This window comes from Podarcis erhardii (genome assembly GCF_964252035.2).
Source record: "Podarcis erhardii genome assembly, chromosome: 13".
NCBI classification, from domain to species: domain Eukaryota; kingdom Metazoa; phylum Chordata; class Lepidosauria; order Squamata; family Lacertidae; genus Podarcis; species Podarcis erhardii.
Window position 1 is genome coordinate 11,939,508 of NC_138502.1, and position 23,893 is coordinate 11,963,400.

General features: G+C 48.4%; 3 protein-coding genes and 1 long non-coding RNA gene across 6 annotated transcripts in view; 2 read left to right on the forward strand and 2 right to left on the reverse strand.

The window, feature by feature from the left end:
* LOC309326449 (solute carrier family 12 member 3-like) overlaps nucleotides 1-2,242 on the forward strand; it is a 37,130-nt gene extending 34,888 nt beyond the window's left edge. Inside the window, exon 27 of the mRNA XM_081835191.1 lies at nucleotides 1,784-2,242. Coding sequence (XP_081691317.1) covers nucleotides 1,784-1,925 — 142 coding nt within the window. The 3' untranslated portion in view covers nucleotides 1,926-2,242. The remainder of the gene's footprint in view (nucleotides 1-1,783) is intronic.
* Nucleotides 2,243-3,668: 1,426 nt separating this feature from the next.
* On the reverse strand, nucleotides 3,669-14,871 carry OSGEP (O-sialoglycoprotein endopeptidase). Of its 2 annotated transcripts, none has more exons than XM_081835279.1 (12): nucleotides 14,638-14,871; nucleotides 12,389-12,509; nucleotides 11,416-11,535; nucleotides 10,798-10,973; nucleotides 9,922-10,017; nucleotides 8,847-8,896; nucleotides 7,401-7,479; nucleotides 7,108-7,173; nucleotides 5,950-6,040; nucleotides 4,798-4,873; nucleotides 4,152-4,250; nucleotides 3,669-3,868 (listed from the first exon to the last, which is right to left on the reverse strand). In XM_081835279.1, exons 2-12 carry the CDS (start codon nucleotides 12,501-12,503, stop codon nucleotides 3,829-3,831), a joined length of 1,008 nt encoding a protein of 335 aa, XP_081691405.1. In that variant the 5' UTR covers nucleotides 12,504-12,509; nucleotides 14,638-14,871; the 3' UTR covers nucleotides 3,669-3,828. The 2 variants fall into 2 exon arrangements, with proteins under 2 accessions (XP_081691405.1, XP_081691404.1); XM_081835278.1 differs by lacking the exon at nucleotides 14,638-14,871 and adding an exon at nucleotides 13,407-13,521.
* A 677-nt stretch (nucleotides 14,872-15,548) lies between these two features.
* On the forward strand, nucleotides 15,549-23,227 carry APEX1 (apurinic/apyrimidinic endodeoxyribonuclease 1). 2 transcript variants are annotated; one of them, XM_081835284.1, is made up of 5 exons: nucleotides 15,549-15,653; nucleotides 16,577-16,724; nucleotides 18,234-18,415; nucleotides 20,762-20,954; nucleotides 21,848-23,227. In XM_081835284.1, exons 2-5 carry the CDS (start codon nucleotides 16,661-16,663, stop codon nucleotides 22,360-22,362), a joined length of 954 nt encoding a protein of 317 aa, XP_081691410.1. In that variant the 5' UTR covers nucleotides 15,549-15,653; nucleotides 16,577-16,660; the 3' UTR covers nucleotides 22,363-23,227. The 2 variants fall into 2 exon arrangements, with proteins under 2 accessions (XP_081691410.1, XP_081691409.1); XM_081835283.1 differs by lacking the exon at nucleotides 15,549-15,653 and adding an exon at nucleotides 15,693-15,952.
* LOC309326536 lies at nucleotides 16,948-18,226 on the reverse strand. The gene is made up of 2 exons (XR_014150324.1): nucleotides 18,093-18,226; nucleotides 16,948-17,243 (listed from the first exon to the last, which is right to left on the reverse strand). It is a non-coding gene; the product is annotated as an uncharacterized lncRNA (long non-coding RNA).
* Nucleotides 23,228-23,893: the final 666 nt, after the last annotated feature.

The following is a 23,893-nucleotide window of genomic DNA, read 5'->3' on the forward strand; positions in this document are numbered from 1 at the left end:
AGAAGAGCCACACCAGGTGGTTGAGACATAACAGATACAGCCTTCATAGGAATGGGGAACCTGTGGCCCTCTAGATTTTGTTGGACTACAGCTCCCATTATCCCTGACCATTGGCTATGCTGCCTGGGGCTGATGCAAACCATAGTCAATGACATCTGGAAGGCCACAGGTTCCCCATCCCTGCTCTGGGGCAGGTTTCCCAAGCTTAGGTCTCCAGATTTATTTATTTTTTTAGACTACAACTCCCATCATCCCTAGCTAGCAGGACCAGTGGTCAGGAATGATGGGAATTGTAGTACAGAAACAGCTGGAGACCAGTTACAGATAGGTAGCCGTGTTGGTCTGCCATAGTCAAAACAAAACAAATTCCTTCCAGTAGCACCTTAAAGACCAACTAAGTCAGTTCTTGGTATGAGCTTTCATGTGCATGCACACTTCTTCAGATACGAAGATCTGAAGAAGTGTGCATGCACACGAAAGCTCATACCAAGAACTGACTTAGTTGGTCTTTAAGGTGCTACTGGAAGGAAGCTGGAGACCAGTGTTTCGAAAACCCTGCTCTAGGGGCTTGTAGGCCTGGTGGCAAACTCTCTCAGGGCCCAGGGTGACCCCAAGCAACCAGCTGCTGGTCCCCATTTCTCTGAAGGGTGGGTGAAACAACAGTCATCGTCCCCCATGTTGTGGTGGTGATAGTAAGGGCCACATATATTCCAATTCTGCCCATGAAGAGAATTCGACACTGGGTGCAAAAAATCAGGAGCTGGTCCAAAAAGAAAAGAAAATTCTTGGCTTTCTGAACACAAGTTTCCTAGCACACAAAACTACCTTGATACTAAACATTGGGTTCATCTAGCTCAGTATAGTTCACACTGGCCAGCAACAGCTCTCAGGGGACGTTACCAGCCCTACCAGGAGATGTGAGGCATTGGACCTGGGACCTGCTACATGGAAAGAGGATAATCTACTACTAAGTTACAAGTACCTCTGCTCCTGAACGCCTTGGGAGTCGAACGTCCCGGCTCCCGAACGATCAAAAACCGGAAGTGATTGTTCTGGTTTTCAAACGTTGTTTTGGAAGCTGAACGTCTGAGGGGGCTTCCGATTAGCTACAGGAAGCTCCTGCAGCCAATCAGAAGCCGTGCTTTGGAAGTTGAACGTTTCAGAAGTCGAACAGACTTCCGGAACGGATTCTGTTCTACTTCTGAGGTATGACTGTATAGCTCTTCCCTGGAATAATTGGTTCCAGAAGAGTGGGACAAGCATCAGTATCTTACAGCAGTAGCCCCTTTCTCTTTCTCTCAGTGCAGAACGTTGGCTGCCATAGGCCAAAACAGGCATTGAGGGCCTGTTTCTAAAGAAAACATTTTTAATGGATTTCTTACTTGCAATAATAATAATAACAACAACAATAATAATTTATTATTTATACCCCACCCATCTGGCCAAGTTTCCCCAGCTACTCTGGGTGGCTCCCAATCAAGAATTAAAAACAATACAGCATTCAATATTAAAAACTTCCCTAAACAGGGCTGCCTTCAGATGTTGCAAGCAGCCCACCCTCTCACACGTCTTCCCGTTTTATTTATTTATCCATCCCACCTTTCCTCCAAGTAGGCATACATAGGTAGTTCTCCTCTTCCTTCCCACATTATCCTCAGAACAACCCTGTGAGGTAGGATTAGGCTGAGAGTGAGCGACTGGCCCTTTGGGGATTTGAACCCCTTCTCCCGCGTCCTAGTTAAATGCTCTTAACATTCTCCCTACCCTCCCTCTGTTTTTCTAGGAGCCTCCCGGTGGTACGGAAAGGGGCCTGCCCAAGCGCCCTCTACATGGCCTGGCTCGAGATGGTCTCCAAGGGCCTCCACCCGCCGGTGGTCTTCATCCGAGGCAACCAGGAGGATGCTCTCACCCTCTACTGCCAGTAGGAGGCAGCACTGTATCAAGGGAGTGCTGTGCGAGAGACTATTTGAAGCCCTAGTTGTGACACTGCAGCCTCATTGCTAACAGAGACTCCAGAGACACCTGCAAAAATAAGCCAAAGGACTGGTTTCTGTGTCTCCAAAAAGCAGGGACATGTTCTGAGGGGATTCTGCAACCGAGCATTAAGCTTCTCCATTTCCATTTTCCAGGATTGTACCTGATGGACTTGAAAGCTCTAAAGTACCACTTTCCTGGGGGTTCTGTGGTTAGAAGCCTGGGAGCATCTGTAAATATTAAATACGTTTTAAATATTGTTGGTTAACGACGTCTAGGGCTCCTGCCCTGTGAGTTGCTCTTGGCTTTTTCAAGCAAAGCCGCCAAAATCACAGAAAGGGAGCCGCTGGAGAGTGCAGTACCAGAACAGGTTTTAACACCAGGGACTAGACGCTTGATGTTGATGTGGAAATCCCAGGCAGGGGAGAGAAGGTTCAGCGAATGTAGCAAAGCGGGAGAGAAAGGTGAGTTTAGGAGAGGAATTCTGGAAAGAAGTATTATTCCCATTTTAGAGAATGGCAAACTGAGATCTGGCAAATTATCTAATGCCAATGAGAGTCTGATCCTCTCTACCTACACTGGAGTGTGGGGAACACAGGCCCTGGGGCCAAATGTATCCCTTCAAGAGAGAAAGAGAGAGAGAGTTTGGATTTGATATCCTGCTTTATCACTCCCAGAAGGAGTCTCAAAGCAGCTAACAATCTCCTTTCCCTTCCTCCCCCACAACAAACACTCTGTGAGGTGAGTGGGGCTGAGAGACTTCAGAGAAGTGTGACTGGCCCAAGGTCACCCAGCAGCTGCATGTGGAGGAGCAGGGAATTGAACCCAGTTCACCAGATTACAAGTCCACCGCTCTTAACCACTACACCACACTGGCTCTCAAGGCTCATCTTATGTTTATCTGGCCCTCTAGATTCTCCCCAGACAGCACCCCTTCCCTAGCCACCACCACACTGTCTTCCAAGGGCACACCCCTCAAGAGTTCTGCTTCACACCCTCCTTGAGTATTCCTGCCTCGCAGGAATGTGTTCTTGAACCCTGAGAATACCTCTTGCTGGCCTAGGTGACGATGGAGAGGTGTGTGGTGTACAAGCTAGCAGACTGCACAAAAGGTAACAATTGCATGTGTGGCCCCCCCAGCAAAGAAGATGGCCCTCAGGCTGCGGGCGGCAGGGAGATTCAATATCTCTAACCTCCATGGTCCCTCTTGGTTAGGTCTTGGGTTGCTCAAGTAAGCCCATCCACAAATCACACCTTAGTTTTTCGAAAGGAAGAAGGTATATTGCACCCCCCTTTTTCTATTCACACAACAGCTTCTGTGGTGGGACGCGGGTGGCGCTGTGGGTTAAACCACAGAGCCTAGGACTTGCTGATCAGAAGGTCGGTGGTGAGCTCCCGTTGCTCGGTCCCAGCTCCTGCCAACCTAGCAGTTTGAAAGCACATCTAAGTGCAAGTAGATAAATAGGTACCACTCCAGCGGGAAGGTAAACGGCGTTTCCATGCGCTGCTCTGGTTCGCCAGAAGCGGCTTAGTCATGCTGGCCACATGACTCGGAATCTGTACACCGGCTCCCTCGGCCAATAAAGCGAGATGAGCGCCACACCCCCAGAGTCAGTCACGACTGGACCTAATGGTCAGGGGTCCCTTTACTTTTAATAGCTTCTGCGGCCTAGGGCAGAAAACACCACAGGAGCTTCTAAACAAAAGCCAAAGCGTTTATTCTGGTTCGAATTATTTTCCCATCAAATGTCCATGGCGATTCAAGCAACCCTGGTATTCCTGCCCGCAATGTCTATGTATCTGGCTGTTTATCGCCTTCAGGAGACATGGCTTCCATGTGGAGAGAAGCAGTGGTCAGTCACGCCAAGTCACCTCCACCTCATCCGTACGATACCTGCAGAAAGGTGGGAAAAGGCCAGATTGAGGCTGCATTAGGGCAGCGCTTTGTTCTGTCTTCCCAACTTACCTGTAAAAATTTTTCATGTTATGGTTCCCTACTATTGAGGGCAGGGCTGGCAACAAAAATAAGGTTCCACCATCTCTGTTTGATAGCTGCTGAAGCAACATCGGAGCTCTGCTCTCCTGCAGTACAGCCCGAGCCTGGGCTTGCAGCAGACCTCGCCTGAGATCTGCACTCAAGATACCCTCCCCCACCTCACAAAACAAGGCACAGTCACCTCTGTGTAATCCACGAATCCTGAAGCGCAGTGATTTGCCCTGATCGGAACATCTCCCAGCCAGCTTGTGCAATCATGGCCCCATTGTCAATGCAGAACCTGGATGGAAAACGGGCAGAGAAGAATAATGGTTAAAGAGGTGTCGGCGATGCTGGGACTTCTGGGCTCACTCCTAGCTTGGAGTTTTACTGCCTCTGTATTAATAAAACAATAAGCTGTATGGGGCCACACATCCACAAAATGCAAAGATGACATTTAGGTGCTTCTAGGTGAAGCTCAATGCAGTATCATTCACAATGCAAGTCCCCTTATCTTGCGGTACGGATTTAACATCTGCAGTGGGAGAACAAACTCTTGTCTTGATTGAGGCCCAGGTGAATAGAATCAAACTTGCTCAGCCTATAATTTGCATATCTGACAACGTGGGCCCACAAAAGCTTCCAAAAATAAGGCTTGAAGATGCCCCGAGATTCTTGGTTGCTTTTGCTGCAAAAGACTTTTTAGCAAAAGGGCGCAGCTACCCCTCTGCATTAACCATGTTTATGAATCTGAAAAAAAACAGCTTTGGAAAGCCATTCTGCTGCAGATTCATGAGAGCCCCAATCTGGGAGGGTCTTGGAATGGAAGCAGGCAAGTGGAAGCTCACCTTTCATCCGTAGCAAAGAGTTTTGCTCCTCTTTCCTTGCACATGACTCCCATCATCTCCTGCAGCCTCTCATTACCTGGAGAGGAATGCAAACAGACAACATGTCAGAAAAAGCACCTTTGTATGTTCAGCAAATGCTCACCTCCAACGAGGGAAGAACCTAACTCAGGCATAGGCAAACTCGGCCCTCCAGATGTTTTGAGACTACAATTCCCATCATCCCTGACCACTGGTCCTGTTAGCTAGGGATGATGGGAGTTGTAGTCCCAAAACATCTGGAGGGCAGAGTTTGCCTAGGCCTGACCTAACAGGTGGGTGGGTGGGTGAGTCACAGTCTTGGCTGTCTATAGCAAACTTAGCCTTCTTCAAGATCAGGATAGTGTTCTTGAACTTTGGGTCTTGTTGGACTACAACTCCCATCATCCACAGCCAGTTTAGCCAACAGTCAAGGATGATGAGAGTTGTAGTCCATCAACATCTGTGGACCCAAGGTTAAAGAACACTGCTCTGGTGGACACAGGTAGTTTGGATTTTGTTTCCACAGAACAGTTGTGGGTATAAAACGAGGAACATAAGAAGAGTCTACTGATCAGGCCAACAGCCCTCTCCCCACCTGTAATTCCTAGCAACTGGTATTTAGAGTCATATACTGCCTCTGGCTGTGGAGAAAGAACATAATTATTGTGTCTAGTATCCAGTATCTAGTAGCCTTATCCTCTGTGAATTTGCCTAATCCTCTTTTTAAAGGCATCCAAGTTGGCGACCATCTTGGATCAAAAATGGTAACTTGAGTTGAAATACATATGTGAAAATCTCCAAATTAGAAAGTATCAAATCAGAGTTTTTAAAGAAGCATTTGTTGCTGGATGAAACACAGGTGAGAAAATTAAGGATTTTGAAGACAGAAACGGTGGGGAACTGTGACACTGTTCAACAGAGGCTGAAAACAGAGGGTCCCAGCCCAGTTTTGAGAACATACTGGGAGCAATGAGAAAGCACTGGGGAGGTGGAGCGATGCAGATGGAGCCACTGTGTAGGTCAAATTGCTCTGAGGACTTGTTTGGGGAAGGAGAGATGGGAGGAGAATTCGGAACACGAACGGGGCAACAACGGCTTCAGCCATTCACACCACACTTGCTTGGTGACACGTACAGCCAACGCCACCCACGATCAGTGCCTCACTAGAGCCTGTGTGCGCCATGGCCCGTTCCGTTATCTCCACCAGCATAGCGAACAGAGTCTCCTGGTGGGCAGAGAGAAACCAAAACAGACAAAACAATTATGAAGACATCAATTTTTGAGTCTTGCGTGTAGGCCACAGGTTGAGCCCCGGGCCCTGGATTTATGTGGGCATCATAATTAGGCGCCCACTGCCACAGTGGGTGCCCTTGCCCACCCACTGGTCCCACCCTCTTCCATCTCTGGGCACAAAGTGTGTCACCCTCTCCTGCCTGCCCTGATGGGTAAGGAGAGGAACCAGTCCCTTCATAGTTGCTAAGCAACCTCTAAAGAGGCCTGCTGCCTCTTTCTTGGTTGACCTGGAAAAGCTGATACACTAAGTTGGTCTAGAAAGCACCATTGTTGCTCGTTCCTCCTCAAATAGGACTGAAAAGCAGCCGCTCAGGAGGATGGACCAGAAATGCTTTTGCCCAACAGTGGGTGGCCTTGAAAGGGCCACAAGCTCAGCGGTAGAGCATCAGAATATCCCTGGTTCAGTTCCCATAATCTCCAGACAGATCTGAGAGAGATCTCCTGTGTGAAACCCTGGAGAGCATCAATACCTGTCCTTGTAAATAATAATAATAATAATAATAATAATAATAATAATAATAATAATAATAATAATAATAATAATAATTTATTTATACCCCCGCCCATCTGACTGGTTTCCCCAGCTGCTCTGGGCGGCTTCCAACAGAACACTAAAATACAATAACCTATTAAACATTAAAAGCTTCCCTAAACAGGGCTGTATTCAGATGTCTTCTAAAAGTCTGGTAGTAGTTTTTCTCTTTGACATCTGGTGGAAGGGTGTTCCACAGGGTGGGTGCCACCACCGAGAAGGCCCTCTGTCTTGTTCCCTGTAACTTGGCTTCTCGCAGTGAGGGAACCGCCAGAAGGCCCTCAGCGCTGGACCTCAGTGTCCGGGCAGAATGATGGGGGTGGAGATGCTCCTTCAGGTATACTGGACTGAGGCCATTGACCTAGATGCACCAATGTTCTGTCTCAAGCAACTTCCTATGTTCATATGACAACCCTAGAGGCATCTTATCAGCCCCATCCTAGGCCTTGGTCTGGTTAGTTACTCACCTGTAGGGAGAAGCAGAGGTCCTCTGGATTACATTCTTTTGCAGCTAGCATCCTATGAGCCACTTCCTGTGCAGAGAAAGGAAGAGAAGGGGGAATGAAGAAGGGTTGCCACCGTTTTTGCTGGCAAGGCTGCTGTGCAGCTACAAGCTGGCACAAGCTCCACCCATTCTCCTGCCTATAGTCAGACTATAGTTTGAAAGAAGTCCCATGCCTGTCATCCAGCATTCAAGGGCAGAAGAAACCCCAACACATGAGAGAAAGCTGACATGGAAGATAACAAGATTTAACCTTACCTCTATATGGGATAAGATCCCAGAGAATGACACATCCATGCCTTTCACTGTATAAGGGAGTTCAACCAGCTTTTGGCCCCTGTGTAGGAAGCAGAATGTGTTAAGTCCCCCTCTCACAACCCAAGGTTGTTTCATAGGTGTCCAGTCCCCTTAGAATCCAGTTTGTCTGCGTCCGTTTTTTAAAAATACACCACAACGCGCTAGGCCTCATTAAAATTGTGGGGAAAGGCATCCAATATGTGCACCTTGGGACAAATTTATACAATTGTCTGTGATAGGAAAGAAGTGGTATGTGTGTTATATTTTTAATATATAAAATGAGTCTTCCCAAGGATATAGCTAGGCATTGGGCAACCTGAAACCTTGTTGATGAGAAATATACCCAGTGGGAGTATCTTAGGGATTTTCCTGCCACAAATAATCTTGTGAACTCACATTTTTTATTATTATTTACTTGTACAATAAATTTTATATTATGTTAAATCATTGTTATTCATTATTTTGCTTTTTAAGTTTATCGTTTTTATAATCATCACACTTTCCTTCTATGTGATGCTGCTAACAAGGCACAAGAGTCATGTCCCCTATTTCAGGGTATCGCCAGCTGCCACACTTGGAGGACTTTCAGCATCCTCTTCTGCAGTGCCCCCCCCCCCAAGTGTGGTTCTCCTGTCATCCTCAGACTCTGGGAATGACTCCCTCTGTAGCTTCTGCTACTCTGCAGCCACGCAGGTGCACAAGACTGCAGAACTGGCCACAGGGCCCTTGAAGGGTTGCAGACAGTCCTCCCCAGGGACATAGAACCACTGGAAGAGAAGACTCTGCCAGCCTTGGGGTAACTTAGGACCTTCGCTGGGAGAGCATCTTCCATACCTAAGCCAACAAGGCTCACTGGGAGCTGTCCAGGGTCCTGATCTGCTGGGCCTTGACCTGACTTGCCTAGACTTGAAGAGACTAGAAGAGGCGCTGGTAATTGTGACTACTGTACTTCCCCTGTGGGGGCCCCGATCCCCAGCAGAACAGGGTCTAGGTCCCTGCCCTGCAATCTGTAATCTCAGCTTTGCTTAGTAAAATTAATTATATATATAAATTTCGCATATTGCATGCAAAAGGCTGAAAATGGGGAATATAGCATTTGTGGAAAGCTCAGGAAGCTCGAAAGAAGCCTGTTAGGACGGACTTTTAGCAATTGGGGCTCAATCCCAATTTGGGATGTGCCCCAAACAGGACACTTTTCCTTTTACATTTATTGGCAATTCCTAGTCCCTTTTCTTCTCCCGAATGCTGGGTGTAGATCAAACTATTACTGAACAACTTTCTCTGAAGCTGGGGTGGGGTTGAGAATGAAACAGAAAACCCAGTGCAACTCATGCAGCTAGTGAAAAATTTAACATGTTTGCACAAAATGTGTGTATGTCTTTTTTTTTTCCTTTTTACATTACTCACTTCTTGGCCATCTGTTCAATGTTGTAGCCCGGGCTGGGATCATTTGAGATCTAAATCGAGAGAGGCAACACAGCTGTCAGAACTCTATACAGCCTCATAAGGCACCATCACCCTTCCCATCACACAGAACCAGCCAGATCGACCCTTGGGGAGCCATCTGGCTATGTACGATACTCATCCCGTGAGAGGAGCCCTACCAAATGAGAGTTTCACCTGTTGAGCGACAGTCAGAGAATGGTGGAAAGGGCTAGAAATTGCACACAAGGAGAAACAGGGAAGCTATCACTTGGCTCTCGCCTTCCATTTTCTGCATCTCTGGAAGCTGATGTTCCCTTTTCTGCCCCCTTCCAAGTTATAAGGAAAATCAGCCACCAAGGTGAAGGAGGAGAGATGGAGAAGGGGAAAGTAAACAGGAGAGAAGCAGCCAATTATTTTTCCATCACTTTGTGTGTCGCTTCTATCCCCACCCCTCTCAGTCTCAGGCAGGTAAGGTAATGGGCACGGGGGGGGGGGCGGACTGGCCTGCTCTTATTTATTACATTTATATACCATTTTTTCCTTGAAGAAGAAGAAGAGTTTGGATTTGGTACCCCGCTTTATCACTACCCTAAGGAGTCTCAAAGCGGCTAACAATCTCCTTTCCCTTCCTCCCCCACAACAAACACTCTGTGAGGTGAGTGAGGCTGAGAGACTTCAGAGAAGTGTGACTAGCCCAAGGTCACCCAGCAGCTGCTCTTAACCACTACACCACACTGGTGGTGAACAAGTTTCTCCTCTTTCCCATTTTATCTGAAGTTGTCTCTAGGGCTGGGCAGTATATCAATATATCATCCAAAACCGGCTTGAAGACCATATAGTGATATCGGTTTCATAATTTTTGACCTGGTGATATATCACGAATCATACCTGTGTGCTGTGCAAAAATCATGATGCTGCAAAAACCGGGAAGCTAGCCTCTACATAGCTTCATCCTCATTTCAGACGTGGTGATGTGTCAGGATACCACGGTGACATATCGTGATGGTGAAAACCAGGTATCGCCCAATCCTAGTTGTCTCCCCTTTCAATTGCTCACCTTCAACACCCGAGCAAAGCGGTCCAGGCAGTTCCCTACGGCGATGTCGATGGTTTCTCCAAATATACGATATCGGTGCTCAGAATACGCAATAACCTGAGTGTGAGGTGGAGAGGAGAGGAGAAAGAGATGACGCTCAGGACACCTCCAGACCATACGTCTAAAGCACACTGAGAGAGAGTGCAGGGTAACACCTTAAGCGCTGAACTAGGGTTGAAATCTCCAAGCAGTGGGACGGGGAGGAGCCAGCCAATACAAAAGATGAAATAAATTAAGAGGGGGAAGAGCTTGGAAGAGGGGGGGGGAGACACCTATATTTTCCCTCCACTGTCAGAGGAGAGAGAACTTATGAAGAGCCTTTCTGGATCAGGCCAAGTGCTCATCTCCCAGCATCCTCTTCTCACAGTGGCTAAACAGACGCCCATGATGGGGAACCCCCAAGCCAGACCCGAGCCCAAGTGCCCTCTCCCTGCCTGCAGTTTCCAGAAAGATACTGCCTCCTACAATGTCAGTAGAGCAAAGCCATCCAAGTTAGTAGCTTTGTGGGACTACAACTCCCATCATCCATGACCACAGGCCATGCTGGCTGATGGAAACTGGAGAACGTCAACAACATCTGGAAGGCCACAGGTTGCCCTCTCCTTGCTGCAGCGTTCAAAACACAGCAAGACTCGGGATGGAGAACTGTGGAAAGGGCAGGAAATATACATTTTGCCCCCCAAAATGGCTAAAGGGTTCATCGAGAAGCACCCAAGTACAAAACTCTGAATACCAGTTGCTGGGAATCACACCTGGGGAGAGTTGCTGTTGTGTTTGGGTCTTCCTTGTGGATTTCCCAGAGGCATCTTGTTGGCCACTGTGAGAACAAGATCTTACCTGTGTGTTTCCACCACTGACGTACAACACGGTCGGGTTCTGGGCACCAGTTATCAGCCGCCCCATCTCAATGTGCCCCACGCAGTGATTCACCCCCAGCAGAGGCTTCCCCCACAGCTGGGCCACCGTCCGTGCCACAACTGCTACAGTCACCAATGGGGCACCCATGCCTGGACCTGGATAAGGGAGGGGGAAAGATGTTTAAGGCCAACAGGACCGGATGGAATTTGCCTTTCTCACATCCTAATAATGACTGTGTTTTCCTCAATACTCTCTTCATTGTTTCCACCCAAGAACTATTAGTGTTATTATCATAAAACTGCTACCTTATCATAAAATATCAAGGTGGGATATGTGGCCCTCCAGGCTTCTATTTCTGGCCCTCAGACCTCTGCTCAGGCCCTGCCCCCTCACTGGCCGTGCCCCACACCAGCTCAAGTGCTTGCGCCTGGCTGAAATGTTTCCTTGAACTGTGGTAATGCTGCCTCTTGTTTCCTGAATGCAGAGAGATGCATTTGAAGGAACCTCGGACCTGGTCTTCAAGGTCACCCGTCTGGTAAGTCTCCTTGAGGAATCCAAAATGGTGGCTGCCCAGCAAGAATTTAGTGAGGGACTCACCCTTGGTGAAAGCCACAGCATCAATGTCCTGCGGCTTCAGCCCAGCCTCCTGCAGGGCCTCCTGCAGCACGTCAAGGATACAAGCCCGGTGGTGGCACGCAGTGTCACTTGGCAAGAAACCTGGAATGTGGAGGAAGAAAAAAGGCATCAGGACAGGGAGACATGAAAAGGTTAAAAGCTGAAAGCAGATCTCTTAAGGAGGGCTGTGTAAATTCAGTATATCTTGCACCCTCCTCTGTCCACACTCCTCTGCACACCTAACGAAATCCCAAATTGTGTATCAAGAGAATGCATTACACAAATGTTTGTAGAACTTAGAATGGCAAGGAAGAAGCATACTCAGGGCTGTCTCTGTGTACGCTGAGATTCTGCTGCAGCAGATAATTCAAATCCTGAAGATTGCAGCTTTTAAAAAAAAACAACAACAGCAGCCATGTTCCTAAACCTTACGGTGGAGAAGCTATGCTTTGAAAGTGCATTGGCAAGGTCTCAGAAGCCAGAGAGACAGTCAGATAGTGCCCTGCCCTTAACTAGCAAAACATGAATTAATAATGCTAAAAAAAGCTGGAATTATGCAAAATATAATTCCAGGAAAAAAGAGAGAGAGCAACTTATTCAAAGCTGTTCAATTCCCATCTCATGTATGGGTTCTGGCTCGGCGTAGGATTTGGACGAAGCACAAAATGGGACATTCCTTCAGTGCAGGGTATATTTGTGCAGGGAACACAGAGCGGAGGAATTACGTGATAGAATCATAGAATCATAGAGTTGGAAGAGACCACAAGGGCCATCGAGTCCAACCCCCTGCCAAGCAGGAAACACCATCAGAGCACTCCTGACATATGGTTGTCAAGCCTCTGCTTAAAGACCTCCAAAGAAGGAGACTTCACCACACTCCTTGGCAGCAAATTCCACTGTCGAACAGCTCTCACTGTCAGGAAGTTCCTCCTAATGGTAGAACGGCTACACTCACCCTGCCCTGGAGGAGTGACATATGTTCGCCGAGGGTTGCTCAGCACCTCTCCATTCCGCACGATCCCCACTCCAATCTTGTTGGCACTGCCCTCAAAGCCTATCACCACAGGCATAGCATCCTGGAAAGACAGAGAAAGACAGAGAGAGAGAAAGAGAGAGAGAGAGAATTTTTTACTTTGTTGCAAAGAGGCACCATGTTGCCTCCAACCCACCAGAGGCAGTTTTAGGGTAGCATGACCAGTTTGGCTGCACTGGGCAGTGCACTGCACGGGGCACCACAACGATGCTGTAGAACTGAGCACAACAGGCATGCGCCGAATTTTAATGTTGCACAGGGCGCCATAGAAATTTGAGAGCCTAAGTCTGCCACTATGAAGAAAACAGAGTGCAATCACAAATACATATCAGAACCACCACCATCCCTTGCCCCCCGTTTCCCACTTCTCCCTTCCCTTCCCTACCTGGTAATTTATTTATTTATTGCATTTACACCCTTGTGCATATTAATTGAAACAAACAATGTAATTTATTGTACAAAACTCACATATACGTACATTAGTAATGGATTTGACCTCTGCCATTTTTAAGCAGCATTTGAACACAGTTTGGCATGGCGTCTACTAGCTTCAAAGAGTCACTGTTGATTTTTGGATCCCTGTACCACACTTGAATCAGCGCCTGAATGAGCTTCTCCATAGTCATACAGTCTACAGCACAGAGGCGACTTTTGCATATAGCCCACAAATTCTCAATTGGATTTATGTCCAGGGAATTCCCCGGCCAATCAAGTACAGTGGTACCTCGGGTTACATACGCTTCAGGTTACAAACTCCACTAACCGAGGAATAGTACCTCGGGTTAAGAACTTTGCTTCAGGATGAGAACAGAAATCGTGCTCTGGCGGCGTGGCAGCAGTGGGAGGCCCCATTAGCTAAAGTGGTGCTTCAGGTTAAGAACAGTTTCAGGTTAAGAACGGACCTCCGGAACGAATTAAGTATTTAACCCAAAGTATGTACCTGTATTTGCTGCTCTGTCATGAATTTCTTCCCCACTTTCAATGTGTGACAGGGGGCTAGGTCCTGCTGCAATATCCCAGTACGGTCAGGATACCTCTTCTCCAGCTCTGAAATAACTCTCTTCTATTGGCTGCAGGCTTCTGACCTGCACCATAACGACCAACTGACTTTCCGTGTTTGTTTTGAGTACAGGATTACGAGTAAGACAGAAAACATGCTTTGTTTCAATTAATTTACACAAGAGTGTATGTCCCATCTGCAAGGAGCTCAAGGAGGTGTGCCTGATTCTCCTGCTCCTCATTTAATCCTCACAGTAACCCTGTGAGGTAGGCCAGGCTGAGAGGTGGTGACAGACTCAAGGTCATACAGTGAGCTTCGTGGAAGAACCCTGACCCTCTAAACAACACATCACACTGGCTCTCCATCCTGTTATAATAAGCATGCAGTATAATAGCCATGCAGTTGACTGGCACAGATGCCTGTCCACTTTTTTGCCACCCTGGTGGACATGTGAAAGAAGTTGGCACAAGAGCACATGCTTGACATTTGTCCGACCTGAGATGTTTCTTTTTCTATCCAAGATTTAGCTCAGGCTTTAGTTCCAGTGGGAGAGAAAAAAGGGAAGTTCCAGCTCTGGATACCAGGTTTTAATAAGGTTGTTGACAAAAAAGAGGGCATTCAGGGTGGTGTAGGTTTTGCAAACTCAGACCAGGTTGAAAGGGCTGAGCCAGTTTAGCCTGGAGAAAATTAAGAGATGTTGGCAGCTGCCTCCAAACATCAGTTACTTTGAAGATGGAGCAGACTTGTTCTCTGTTGCTCTAGTGGTCAGAACTAGAATAAATTGGTAGAAATCGCAGAGATTTGGGCCAAATTTTTATGGGACACTTATTAACTGTAAGGGCTCTTTTACGGTGAAGCAGGTTGCCTCTGCAGGTGGTTGTGGACTACAACTTCCATCATCCCCTCACCGCTGGCTGCACTGATTAGGGCTGATGGGAGTTGGAGTCCAATAGACTGTGCGCTGTTGGATTAACCCCTTTCAAGGACCTGAAATGAAGGGTTCTCGCCTTGATCTCGTCTCCCATCTGCGGGAGAGAGTTATTGCACGTGTGAATCGGGGACCTCCGGGGGCCCTGCCTCTTCCTCCTAGCGTTGCGGAGCATTTCCTTAGCGTAGCGCACTGGGAGCTGCAAAGAAGAGGAGCAAAGGAAATAGCCAGAGGCGGGCTTACAATCTCTTCCCCCCCAGTTCAGAGGGTGGCGATGGGCTCCACGTGGGTTCTCTGTCTCCCCGCTTCCGTGTCTTTGCCCTGATCCAAGTTTGCAGCTGCAGAAACTCAAGACTGCGAGATGATGATGATGATGATGATGATGAGAGGAAGAACCGGGGGGGGGGATTGGAGGGGGAAAGGCGGGGAGGGGGGAAACTCGGGAGAAATTTAAACTGCAGCGCCGCCTCCTCTTTGATTATATAGACAACGAAAAGGAGGCAGAGAATATAGAGATAGAAAAAAGTCAATCAGCCCTCGACTTCTGGTTTTCATTCGGCCACCTCCATATGCGGAGGGAACGCAAGCATAGGCATTTTAATAACAATTTTTTTAAAAAAAACATTGCTTCTTTTTAAGAGCCTTGCTGGATTGGACCCCCTTCTTATCATCGCAGAAGGCAGCGAGATACCAAGCCCTGGCATGAACTCATGGCTCTCCCCACCTGCGAGTTCTAGCCACTCACTGGCAGTCAGAGCGCTGCTGCCTCCGGCAGTGGAACATTATCATCTTTTTTTCCCTTTTTTTTTTTAAACCTGTGCAAACTCTTCCGCCACGCCTGATTTATTTTATTTCGCTTTGCCCCCCCCCCCAAACAGTTCAACTGAGAACCTAAGGTGTTGGTATAACTCCAGTAAAACTTGTGACTCCCCTTTGGGGCGGAGGCTGCCCGGAGAGAATCCCGCTACGTCATCAGTCACCGAACTTCTTCTACTCCCTCTCCACGTGACACCCTCTATGATTCTTTAACCCCTTCATGTCACTACTGTCCATACACTTTCCTCCACCAAAACCAAGGCAATCTCCCCTCTCGCTTTCATCATTAGAGCCCCGCCCTCTCAGGCCCTTTTCAGTAGCCTGTGTCACGTGATACAAATCCACTCCACGTGCTGCCCTCCCGGGCTCTCCATTCTCCTGGCGCGCGTGCGAGCTCTGCAGTCTCCGCCTTTGTCTCTGGGGAGCGCAGGGATCCTGGTGCGGTAAGAGCAGGAGGAGAAATAATTGGAAATCATAATTATTTTATTTTATTGATTGTATTATTTATACAGAAAGGAAGGGGGAAGCTGGTCTTCTGTCTTTGCAGAGGAAGGGTGTATTGATATGGTAATATCTCCTCCCCGCTTTTTGTTCCCTCTTCTCCCTGGAAGGCCTTTGAAGGTGCCCTTAAAAGTTGTGCGGCAGGTGAAACCTCAGCTGGTGCAGAATTCATTATAGTTGCATGCGGGGGGGGGGGACCCTGCAACCAAGTGGTGCATATGCAATCGTAGTTGCATAGCAGGTAAAAATCCAGTTGGGGCAGAATTCATCGTGGTTGCATGACAGGTAAAAATCGAACTGGTTCAGGCCCCTACTACTGCATCTTGCTAAGGCTTGAATTGGCTAGAAGCTTAATCCAGTCTAGTGTCTATGCCTTATATATTTCTGTGCTCTGGGCAGCTATAGTAGAGAGTGGTGAGGTCTTGTCAGGGCACTGTCATTTGATCTGGGGGAATTGGCTAAGAATGAGCAGATATTTGGAGCAAAAATACACTTCGCTGGGTGAAAAGTTGCCCATGCAGTGTTTTCAGGTTAGCATTATTAGGGGACTAATTATTATTATTAATAATAATAATAATGGGATTCGTCTTAAGAAGAGCCTGCCGGATCAGGCCAAAGGCCCATCCATTATCCTGTTCTCCGTATGGGAAGCCCACTAGCAAGACTTGAATGCCAACAGCAGTCTCTCCCCACTTGTGATTTCCAGCAAATGGTATTCAGAGGCGGAACACAGCCTTCTCATCTTTATCCACTGTGAATTTGCCTAATCTTTTAAAGCCACCAAAGTCAATGGGGCTTATGGCACTGAAGGTGCCTGTTTGGAGGACATTTGGGAGTGTTTACCATCATGATCCTTCCTTCCCAGGAGACAACGTCGCTGTTCAATAGCCAGCTGCAGGCGAGGTTGTGCTGCCAGCTGCCTAGGGTAGGATCCAGCTGGGCACCTAAGATGCCAAAACGGGGCAAGAAGAAGGAAGGTGAAGCCCTTCCTGAGGAGAAGGAGACAGTGGCAGGTCAGTGTCTTCAGTCTTGGCAATAAAGATGGATTTGGACGGGGCTTATATGACACTTGAGATAGATATTTTTAGGACTCACCCTGTTCTTGTGGCTTTAATTTGTTATATATATATATATATATATATATATATATATATATATATAATGCTGTAACCTGCTTTGGTACTATTTTTGTGAGGGATGGATAAGAAATTAAATTGTTATTTTTATTACTACTACTACTACTACTACTAAGAATAATCTTTCAGATGTTTTGTGTGTCGTAGTCTTTCTCTCAAACCTACTACATGGTGGGGAATTGAGTGAACTTGGAGGGCTGGATCCAGAGCTTACCCAAACTCTGTGAGACATTTTTGATAGGTGGGTGGATTTCCTGATGTCATTATGGCACCAGGTGATTGACAGTTGCAAGCCTCAAAGAGCAGGCAGGTTTACCTTCGATTTTAGTGCTGTGGGCCCATCTTTCAATGAGATGTCACTATCTTTCAATGTAACTAGCCTTCCCCACAGTGTTACTGTGAATATAAAATATTGGGATGGGGGGAGAAAGAGAACTTTGTATACTGCCTTGAACTCTGTGAAGGAAATGTATTAATGAAGCAAGCAATCTATTTTATTATTTATAAATGTAATAAATAATATTGCATGCCCAGCGGGTTATATACTGTTTTGTAGCCGAGTAGGAATTTGAACCCTGGTCTCCTAGGTCCTAGCTCAACCCTCTAACCAACACACTGGCTCGTAATCCCACGTTGCTAGCCCTGGAGTTACCTAAAACCGCTTCTCTGGTGGAGGTGTTTCTCTGCCCCAGTCTTGGTTCCTGTGTGGCATCTTTATATGTGTGTGTGTTTTGTGTGAATGAATGAATGACACACATGTGCTTGGATCCAGTCTTGCAAATAAATCCACAGAACTAACCAGCCTGCCTCACCGCCCAAACCACTAGGCTACATGCCAACACTGACAATATTCATATATGGACAAAAGAAAAACTGGTGCTTATAAACCACCACTATCTAGTTGCTAGGGATGCAGGTGGCGCTGTGGGTTAAACCACAGAGCCTAGGACTTGCTGATAGAAGGTTGGCAGTTTGAATTCCCACGACGGGGTGAGCTCCCATTGCTCGGTCCCTGCTCCTGCCAACCTAGCAGTTCGAAAGCACGTCAAAGTGCAACTAGATAAATAGGTACCGCTCTGGCGGGAAGGTAAACGGCGTTTCCGTGCACTGCTCTGGTTCGCCAGAAGTGGCCACATGACCCGGAAGGTGTACGCCGGCTCCCTCGGCCAGTAAAGTGAGATGAGCACCGCAACACCAGAGTTGGCCATGACTGGACCTAATGGTCAGGGGTCCCTTTACCTTTACCTAGTTGCTTGGAGGAAAATGTTGTTTGCTAGATGAAATCAGGCAAGTAGGTCTTTGCAAACCTTACATGGAACCCCAATGTTTCTCGTGACTGATGGAAAAGCGAATTGTTTCTTATTCTTCACTCTTTATTCTTGCCAGAACCAGAGCCTAAGAAGGCTAAGAAAGGTGGGGCGAAAGTTGAGAAGGAGGCCGATGGTCCAATCCTGTACCAAGACCCCCCTGACAAACTCACCTCTCCCAGTGGCAAGAAATACACCTTGAAGGTCACCTCCTGGAATGTTGACGGGATCCGAGCCTGGTTTAAGAAGAAGGGGCTGGAGGTAAGGCATAAGAATAGGCTCAACTGGTAGAGGCTGACCCCTGAGGGGAAAGGGGGGGCACTGCCCAGTTATCCCCGGTCTGCCCTCACAGCCCCATCTGCCTGCCTTCCTGCTTGCATCTTGTACTTCCAGCTTCTTCCTCCTCCATCTCAGTCTTGCCCCCTGGAGACAAAATGAGAATTGCATTGGCCAGGCCTCTCCTTGACTGGCCGTTCCCCTACTTTATGGGCTCCCTGCCTTCCACCCTCCCAGAATATGACCTGGGATCCATTTATCCCATGACTGTTCATAGATCTTGCCCCCCCCCACCTCCATGAATTTTTTGATTCCATTTCAAAGAGGCCGTCGTCGCCACATCTCGTGGTCTGTGAATTCCACAGATTGGTTCTGGGTTCCATGAAGGAGTCCTTCTGTTTGCGTGTCCTGGATTTGACGCCAATTAATTTATTCGGGTGACTCCTCCTGAATGCAAGTAATGGTGTGGGATGTAGATTTTTCCCCTCCCATGTGCCTCCCTTCTCTCTCTGTACTTTATTTTGAGCATAATTTTGTAAAAAGCGTATCTTGAGTCTCTTTGGTGATTTTCCCCACCCCAGTATCTAAAGTAGAAAAAGCCTCACATGGTGTAGTTCAGGAGTGGGGGACTTGTGGTCCTTCAGTTGTTGCTGGACTCCAAATCCCATCAGCCCCAGCCAGCATGGTATGATGGGAATTGGAGTCCCAGACCTGGAGGGCCACAGTTGAGCTACGTTGGGGAAAAGCCTCTGCCTGGCAGTTTGTGTCCCTCCCTGCTCCCCTTCCACCTTCGTTACAGCCGTTTCCCCTTAGTTGCGCTTCACCATGGCTACCCATCCCATTAAATGTTTCCTTGGAGATGATGTAGCCCCTCAAGGGAGAGTTGCAGTCCCACCCTCTCATGGAGAAGCAATTAGGAGCCAGTGGTATGGCAACCAGACATCCTTCTGGGTAAACCGGGGAATGCCCCTGGGACTGCAGGAAGCAAGCAACTGAGCCTGTGAAGGCCAACAAACAGGGCAATCTATTTGTATCCTACCTTTCCTCTGCGTCTGAGGGAAGAGTTGAGCCACAGTGAGGCCTTCTCTATCGCAGGTCGTTAGACTGGGACTTAAAGCAACCTTTTGCTTTTCCCCTCCCAGAACAGACTTCTCAGTAGTGATGTAGGAGTGCAAGTGAGGGCTGCAACAAAATGTTGCTGTGCAGAATGCTCCCATTCTGGGTGCCAGCCAGCCAGCCACACCCTTTTGCAGGGTGCTCCATTCTGTTCTCCCATCTGGCTTTCTTTGTCATCTACCCCCGCCCCCCCTCAAATACTCAGCATTTCTTTGCATGCTCAGACTTTATTGGACTGGGTTTTTTGTTTTGTTTTATAGGGAGGTTCTTCTTCCTTACGTTTTTGCTCCCCTAAAGATTATTTGCAAATATCCCCAGATCTTGCTCGATGCTCCTATTGTTTCTGTGCGGTACTGTTTTGGTACATAAGAGCCAAGGAATTTGGGAACTGTGACGGCTGTTGGTATGTGTCCGTTGTACTCCATAATGTCAGTGATGACTGGCAGTGGTTTTCCGGGTTTCAGATGTGGGTCTTCCAGCCATTCTTCAAGATGCTGGGGAAGCATGTTGAAGACAGCAGATAAGTGAATAAATACACTTTCTTCCCCGTTTTATCATCACAGCACCGCTGTGAGGGAATTTTGCCTGAGACAGAACAATTAGTCCACAATCAGCAAGCTTCGTATCTGGGTGGGGATTTGAACCCAGGTCTCTCTGGTCTTAAAGTTGACCCTATTACTGCTACAGTTGTACCTTGGTTGATGAGCACTTTGTGACTCGAACGTTTTGGCTCTTGAATGCCACAAACCCGGAAGTGAATGTTCGGTTTGCAAACATTCTTTGGAATCCGAACATCCGACACAGCTTCTGTTGCTTCTGATTGGCTGCATGAAGCCGCATCTTGGTTTCCAAATGTTTTGAAAGTCCAGTGGGACTTCTGGAATGGATTCTGTTCGACTTCTGAGATAGGACAGTGCTACTACACCACACTAAAGCTCAGCCGATAGAGCATGAGGCTCTTAATGTCACAGTTGTGGGTTTGAGCCCCACACTGGGCAAAAGATTCCTCCATTGCAGGGGGTTGGACTAGATGACCCTCGTGGTCCCTTCCAACTCTACAGTTCTATGACTCTAGGAATCCCTTCAGTACGTAGCTAGTTTCATCAGCAAGCTAACCCAGTCCCCTCTCTCAGTCTGCTCCCCACCCTGCTAAATCCCGTTTTTCTTTCTCGTGAGAAGATGGGAGACCTGACCTAAAGCCATCTCTCCCCACAGTGGGTGTGTGAGGAGAAGCCGGACATACTCTGCCTCCAAGAGACGAAATGCGCGGAAAAACAGCTGCCGGCCGAGATCCGGGATCTGGCCGACTATCCCCACAAGTACTGGGCCTGCTCTGACGACAAGGAAGGCTACAGTGGGGTGGCCCTCCTCTCTAAGGCCAAGCCTGTCGATGTCACCTACGGTATCGGTAAGGACTTCTGAAACCCCATGACAAACTGGAGGTGGGGACTCTGCCCTAGGGGCTGAATGTGGCCCTTCAGGCCCCTTGTCTGGCCCTCAGAACTCTCACCAGGTCTTGACTCTCTTGTCTGGCCCTGTCTTCACACCTCAAGTGTTTCTATGTGTCCTTGAACTGTGATGGCTTTCACTTGTCCAGGTGGAGGATAGAGAGAAACGTGTGTAGAAACTGTGTGAACGTAAAGTTTGTATGAGTTACTTCACCCACTTTCCCCTCTGGCCTCCCCCACCACCAGAATGTGGCCCCTGGAAAGTTGTCCAGACAGAAATGCGGCCCAAGGGCTAATAAAGGCCCCTCACCCCTAAACTACACTCTCCTCTGCCGCAAATCTATCCTGTTTTGTCTGCAAGTCCTATGTTTCTTTTGCTTTTGAATGGCGCCCTTTTTTATTTTACAGCTGGCATGGACAGTGCTCAAGGATCATGGGAATTGTAGTCCCAAACATCAGGATTTTTACAATTTTCGCTGTAAATCAGTTTGGGACAATTGGTCAACTGTTGGGTCTTGCATAGTCCCTGGCGAGGTGCTTTGAAAAGAGCTCTGTAGCCAAAGGAAAAGAAGTCAGCTGGCGACAGCTGGTGTGGCGTAATGGTTAGAGTGTTGGGCTATGACCTGGGAGTGCAGGGTTTGAATCCCCACTCTGCCTTGTAGCTCGCTAGGTGACCTTGGGCCAGCCACCGTCTCTCCGCTGGTGTACGTAAGTGTAAGAAATCAAAACAAACATTGTGACTCAAACTTGGCCTGCAAGGCCTGGGGGAGACCTAGGTTCCCCACCCGATCCAGTTGCCCCTTCTGCTACTCCCGTAACCGGCGACTGTTTCCGTTCTCTTCCCCTGCTGCAGGCGAGGAGGAGCATGATAAGGAAGGCCGGGTGATCACGGCGGAGTTCCCCTCCTATTTCCTGGTGACGGCCTATGTCCCCAACGCGGGCCGGGGCCTGGTGCGACTGGAGTACCGCCAGCGCTGGGACGTGGCCTTCCGCTCCTACCTGCAAGGCCTGGCTGCCCGCAAGCCCCTTGTCCTCTGCGGGGACCTCAACGTGGCCCACCAGGAGATCGACCTGAAGAACCCCAAGGGCAACAAGAAGAACGCCGGCTTCACCCCCGAGGAGCGGGAGGGTTTTGGCAAGCTGCTGGAGGCCGGCTTTGCCGACACGTTCCGCCACCTCTACCCTGACACCCCCTACGCCTACACCTTCTGGACCTACATGATGAACGCCAGGGCCAAGAACGTGGGCTGGCGGCTCGACTACTTTGTGGTCTCCAAAGACCTGCTGGAGAACGTCTGCGACAGCAAGATCCGATCCACGGCCCTGGGGAGCGACCACTGCCCCATCACCCTGTACCTGGCCGTGTGATGGAGATTCAAGGGGATGGAGGGCGGTTACTAACATGGGTCCTCTGATAATTGCAGCTTGAGCCGAGAGGTGGATAGAGACCCAGCCCTAGAAAACCTGAAAGTCCTGCTTGTGGGATTTGAGATCGTGTTCTTTCAGTATGCCAGGGGTCGCCAACATGGTGCCATCCAGATGTATTGTTCTTGAGAGGTGCAATCCACATCTAGAGAGCATTATGGTGGCAAACTCTGGCCTATGTTCATGCCCACTCTAGTGGGGGCTACAAATTTCTCTGTTATTTCTTTGTTCACAGCAAGGTATCTGCACTGGGTTGCCTGCTCCTGATCAGGGAGACCGCCTCTTTTGCAATTCCGCCTCTCCCCAAGGATGGGTTGGGGCTTGTGAAATGGTGCAGTGCGCTGGGGGAACCCAGCACTGCAGAACTTCATGCACACCCCCCCCCATTGCAAGTCAGCAGGGTCCTGTTTTCCACTGTAGAGCAGATGGGAGGGAAGAGGCGGGAGATGCAGGATAAGCCATATGGTGTCTTTCTGACTCAGGGCTATTAAATGTGAGGTTGGTATTGCCGGTTCAGCAGCTGGCAACCCTTGTGCGATGTGGTTCTCGAAAGTGGAAGTTTCTCTGGTATTTAGGAAAAGCTGGAGTTTTCCCTCCGTCAACCTGACGCTGTTTTCCAACTCCTTTGGCCTCTAACTGCCCATCCTCCCTCCCTTATTTTTCTACCTAGCAGCTATCTGTTTTCTCCTTACAAAAGGCTGCCCCCCTCCTCTAGGCAGCAGTGGTGCTCCGAGACAAAAGATTTAACTCTTCTGGAAAAAGTGTATTAAACTTTCCTTTATATATATATAAAATGTGAATTTCTACAGCTGTCCTGGTTCTTTTTGCGGCATCATTCTCAAGGTTGGAGGGGCAGCAGAGGCGAATGGGCACTGCCACACCAACCCTCAGCCTGCCTTCCCACTTCCAGCCAGCCCAAGGGGTCACCTGACCTGTCAGCCTTCTCTAATTTAGTCTCTGTTACCCCTTCTGTCACTCCATAGGGGAGAGGATGGGGACATCGGGACAGGCTCCACCTAGTGTCTGGCTCCCACCCTCCGTTCCAATGGGCTTCAGCCACTACAGTTGGAGTATGAGTGATGGTCTTCCTCCCTGCACCCTGCTAATGACTATTTACTTCATTTTTATCCTGTCCCTCTTCCAGAGTCACAGGAATTACTTTCCCGGTCTGTTGGGTCCTCCAAGAAATCTGTGAGGGAGACCTCTGGCAATGACTGACTCGTCATCCAGTGACTATCAAACGCGAATGGAGATTTAAATGCAGCTCTCCCTAACACAAGGGTAGCCAACATGGCGCCCTCAGTTCAGATATTCTTGGACATCATCTCCCTTGACCTTTGGCCATGCTGACTGGGGCTCATAGGAGTGGACAGTGGAGGGTCCCACATTGGCTACCCCTGTAATAGCCTCAGCCTGACAGCAACCCTGGCTCTAGATTACTATTTACCAATTCACCTTTTTTCTCCACATGCAT

Coding starts and splice junctions, on each gene's coding strand:
- APEX1 (XM_081835284.1), top strand. CDS start 16,661: ATGCCAAAACGGGGCAAGAAGAAGGAAGGTGAAGCCCTTCCTGAGGAG. Junction 16,725..18,233: donor GGAGAAGGAGACAGTGGCAG/GTCAGTGTCTTC, acceptor TATTCTTGCCAG/AACCAGAGCCTAAGAAGGCT. Junction 20,955..21,847: donor CGATGTCACCTACGGTATCG/GTAAGGACTTCT, acceptor CCCCTGCTGCAG/GCGAGGAGGAGCATGATAAG.
- OSGEP (XM_081835278.1), bottom strand. CDS start 13,427: ATGACAGAGCAGCAAATACAG. Junction 12,510..13,406: donor TGACAGAGCAGCAAATACAG/GTACATACTTTG, acceptor CTGTCTTTCCAG/GATGCTATGCCTGTGGTGAT. Junction 10,974..11,415: donor TGCTGTGGCTTTCACCAAGG/GTGAGTCCCTCA, acceptor TCCCTTATCCAG/GTCCAGGCATGGGTGCCCCA.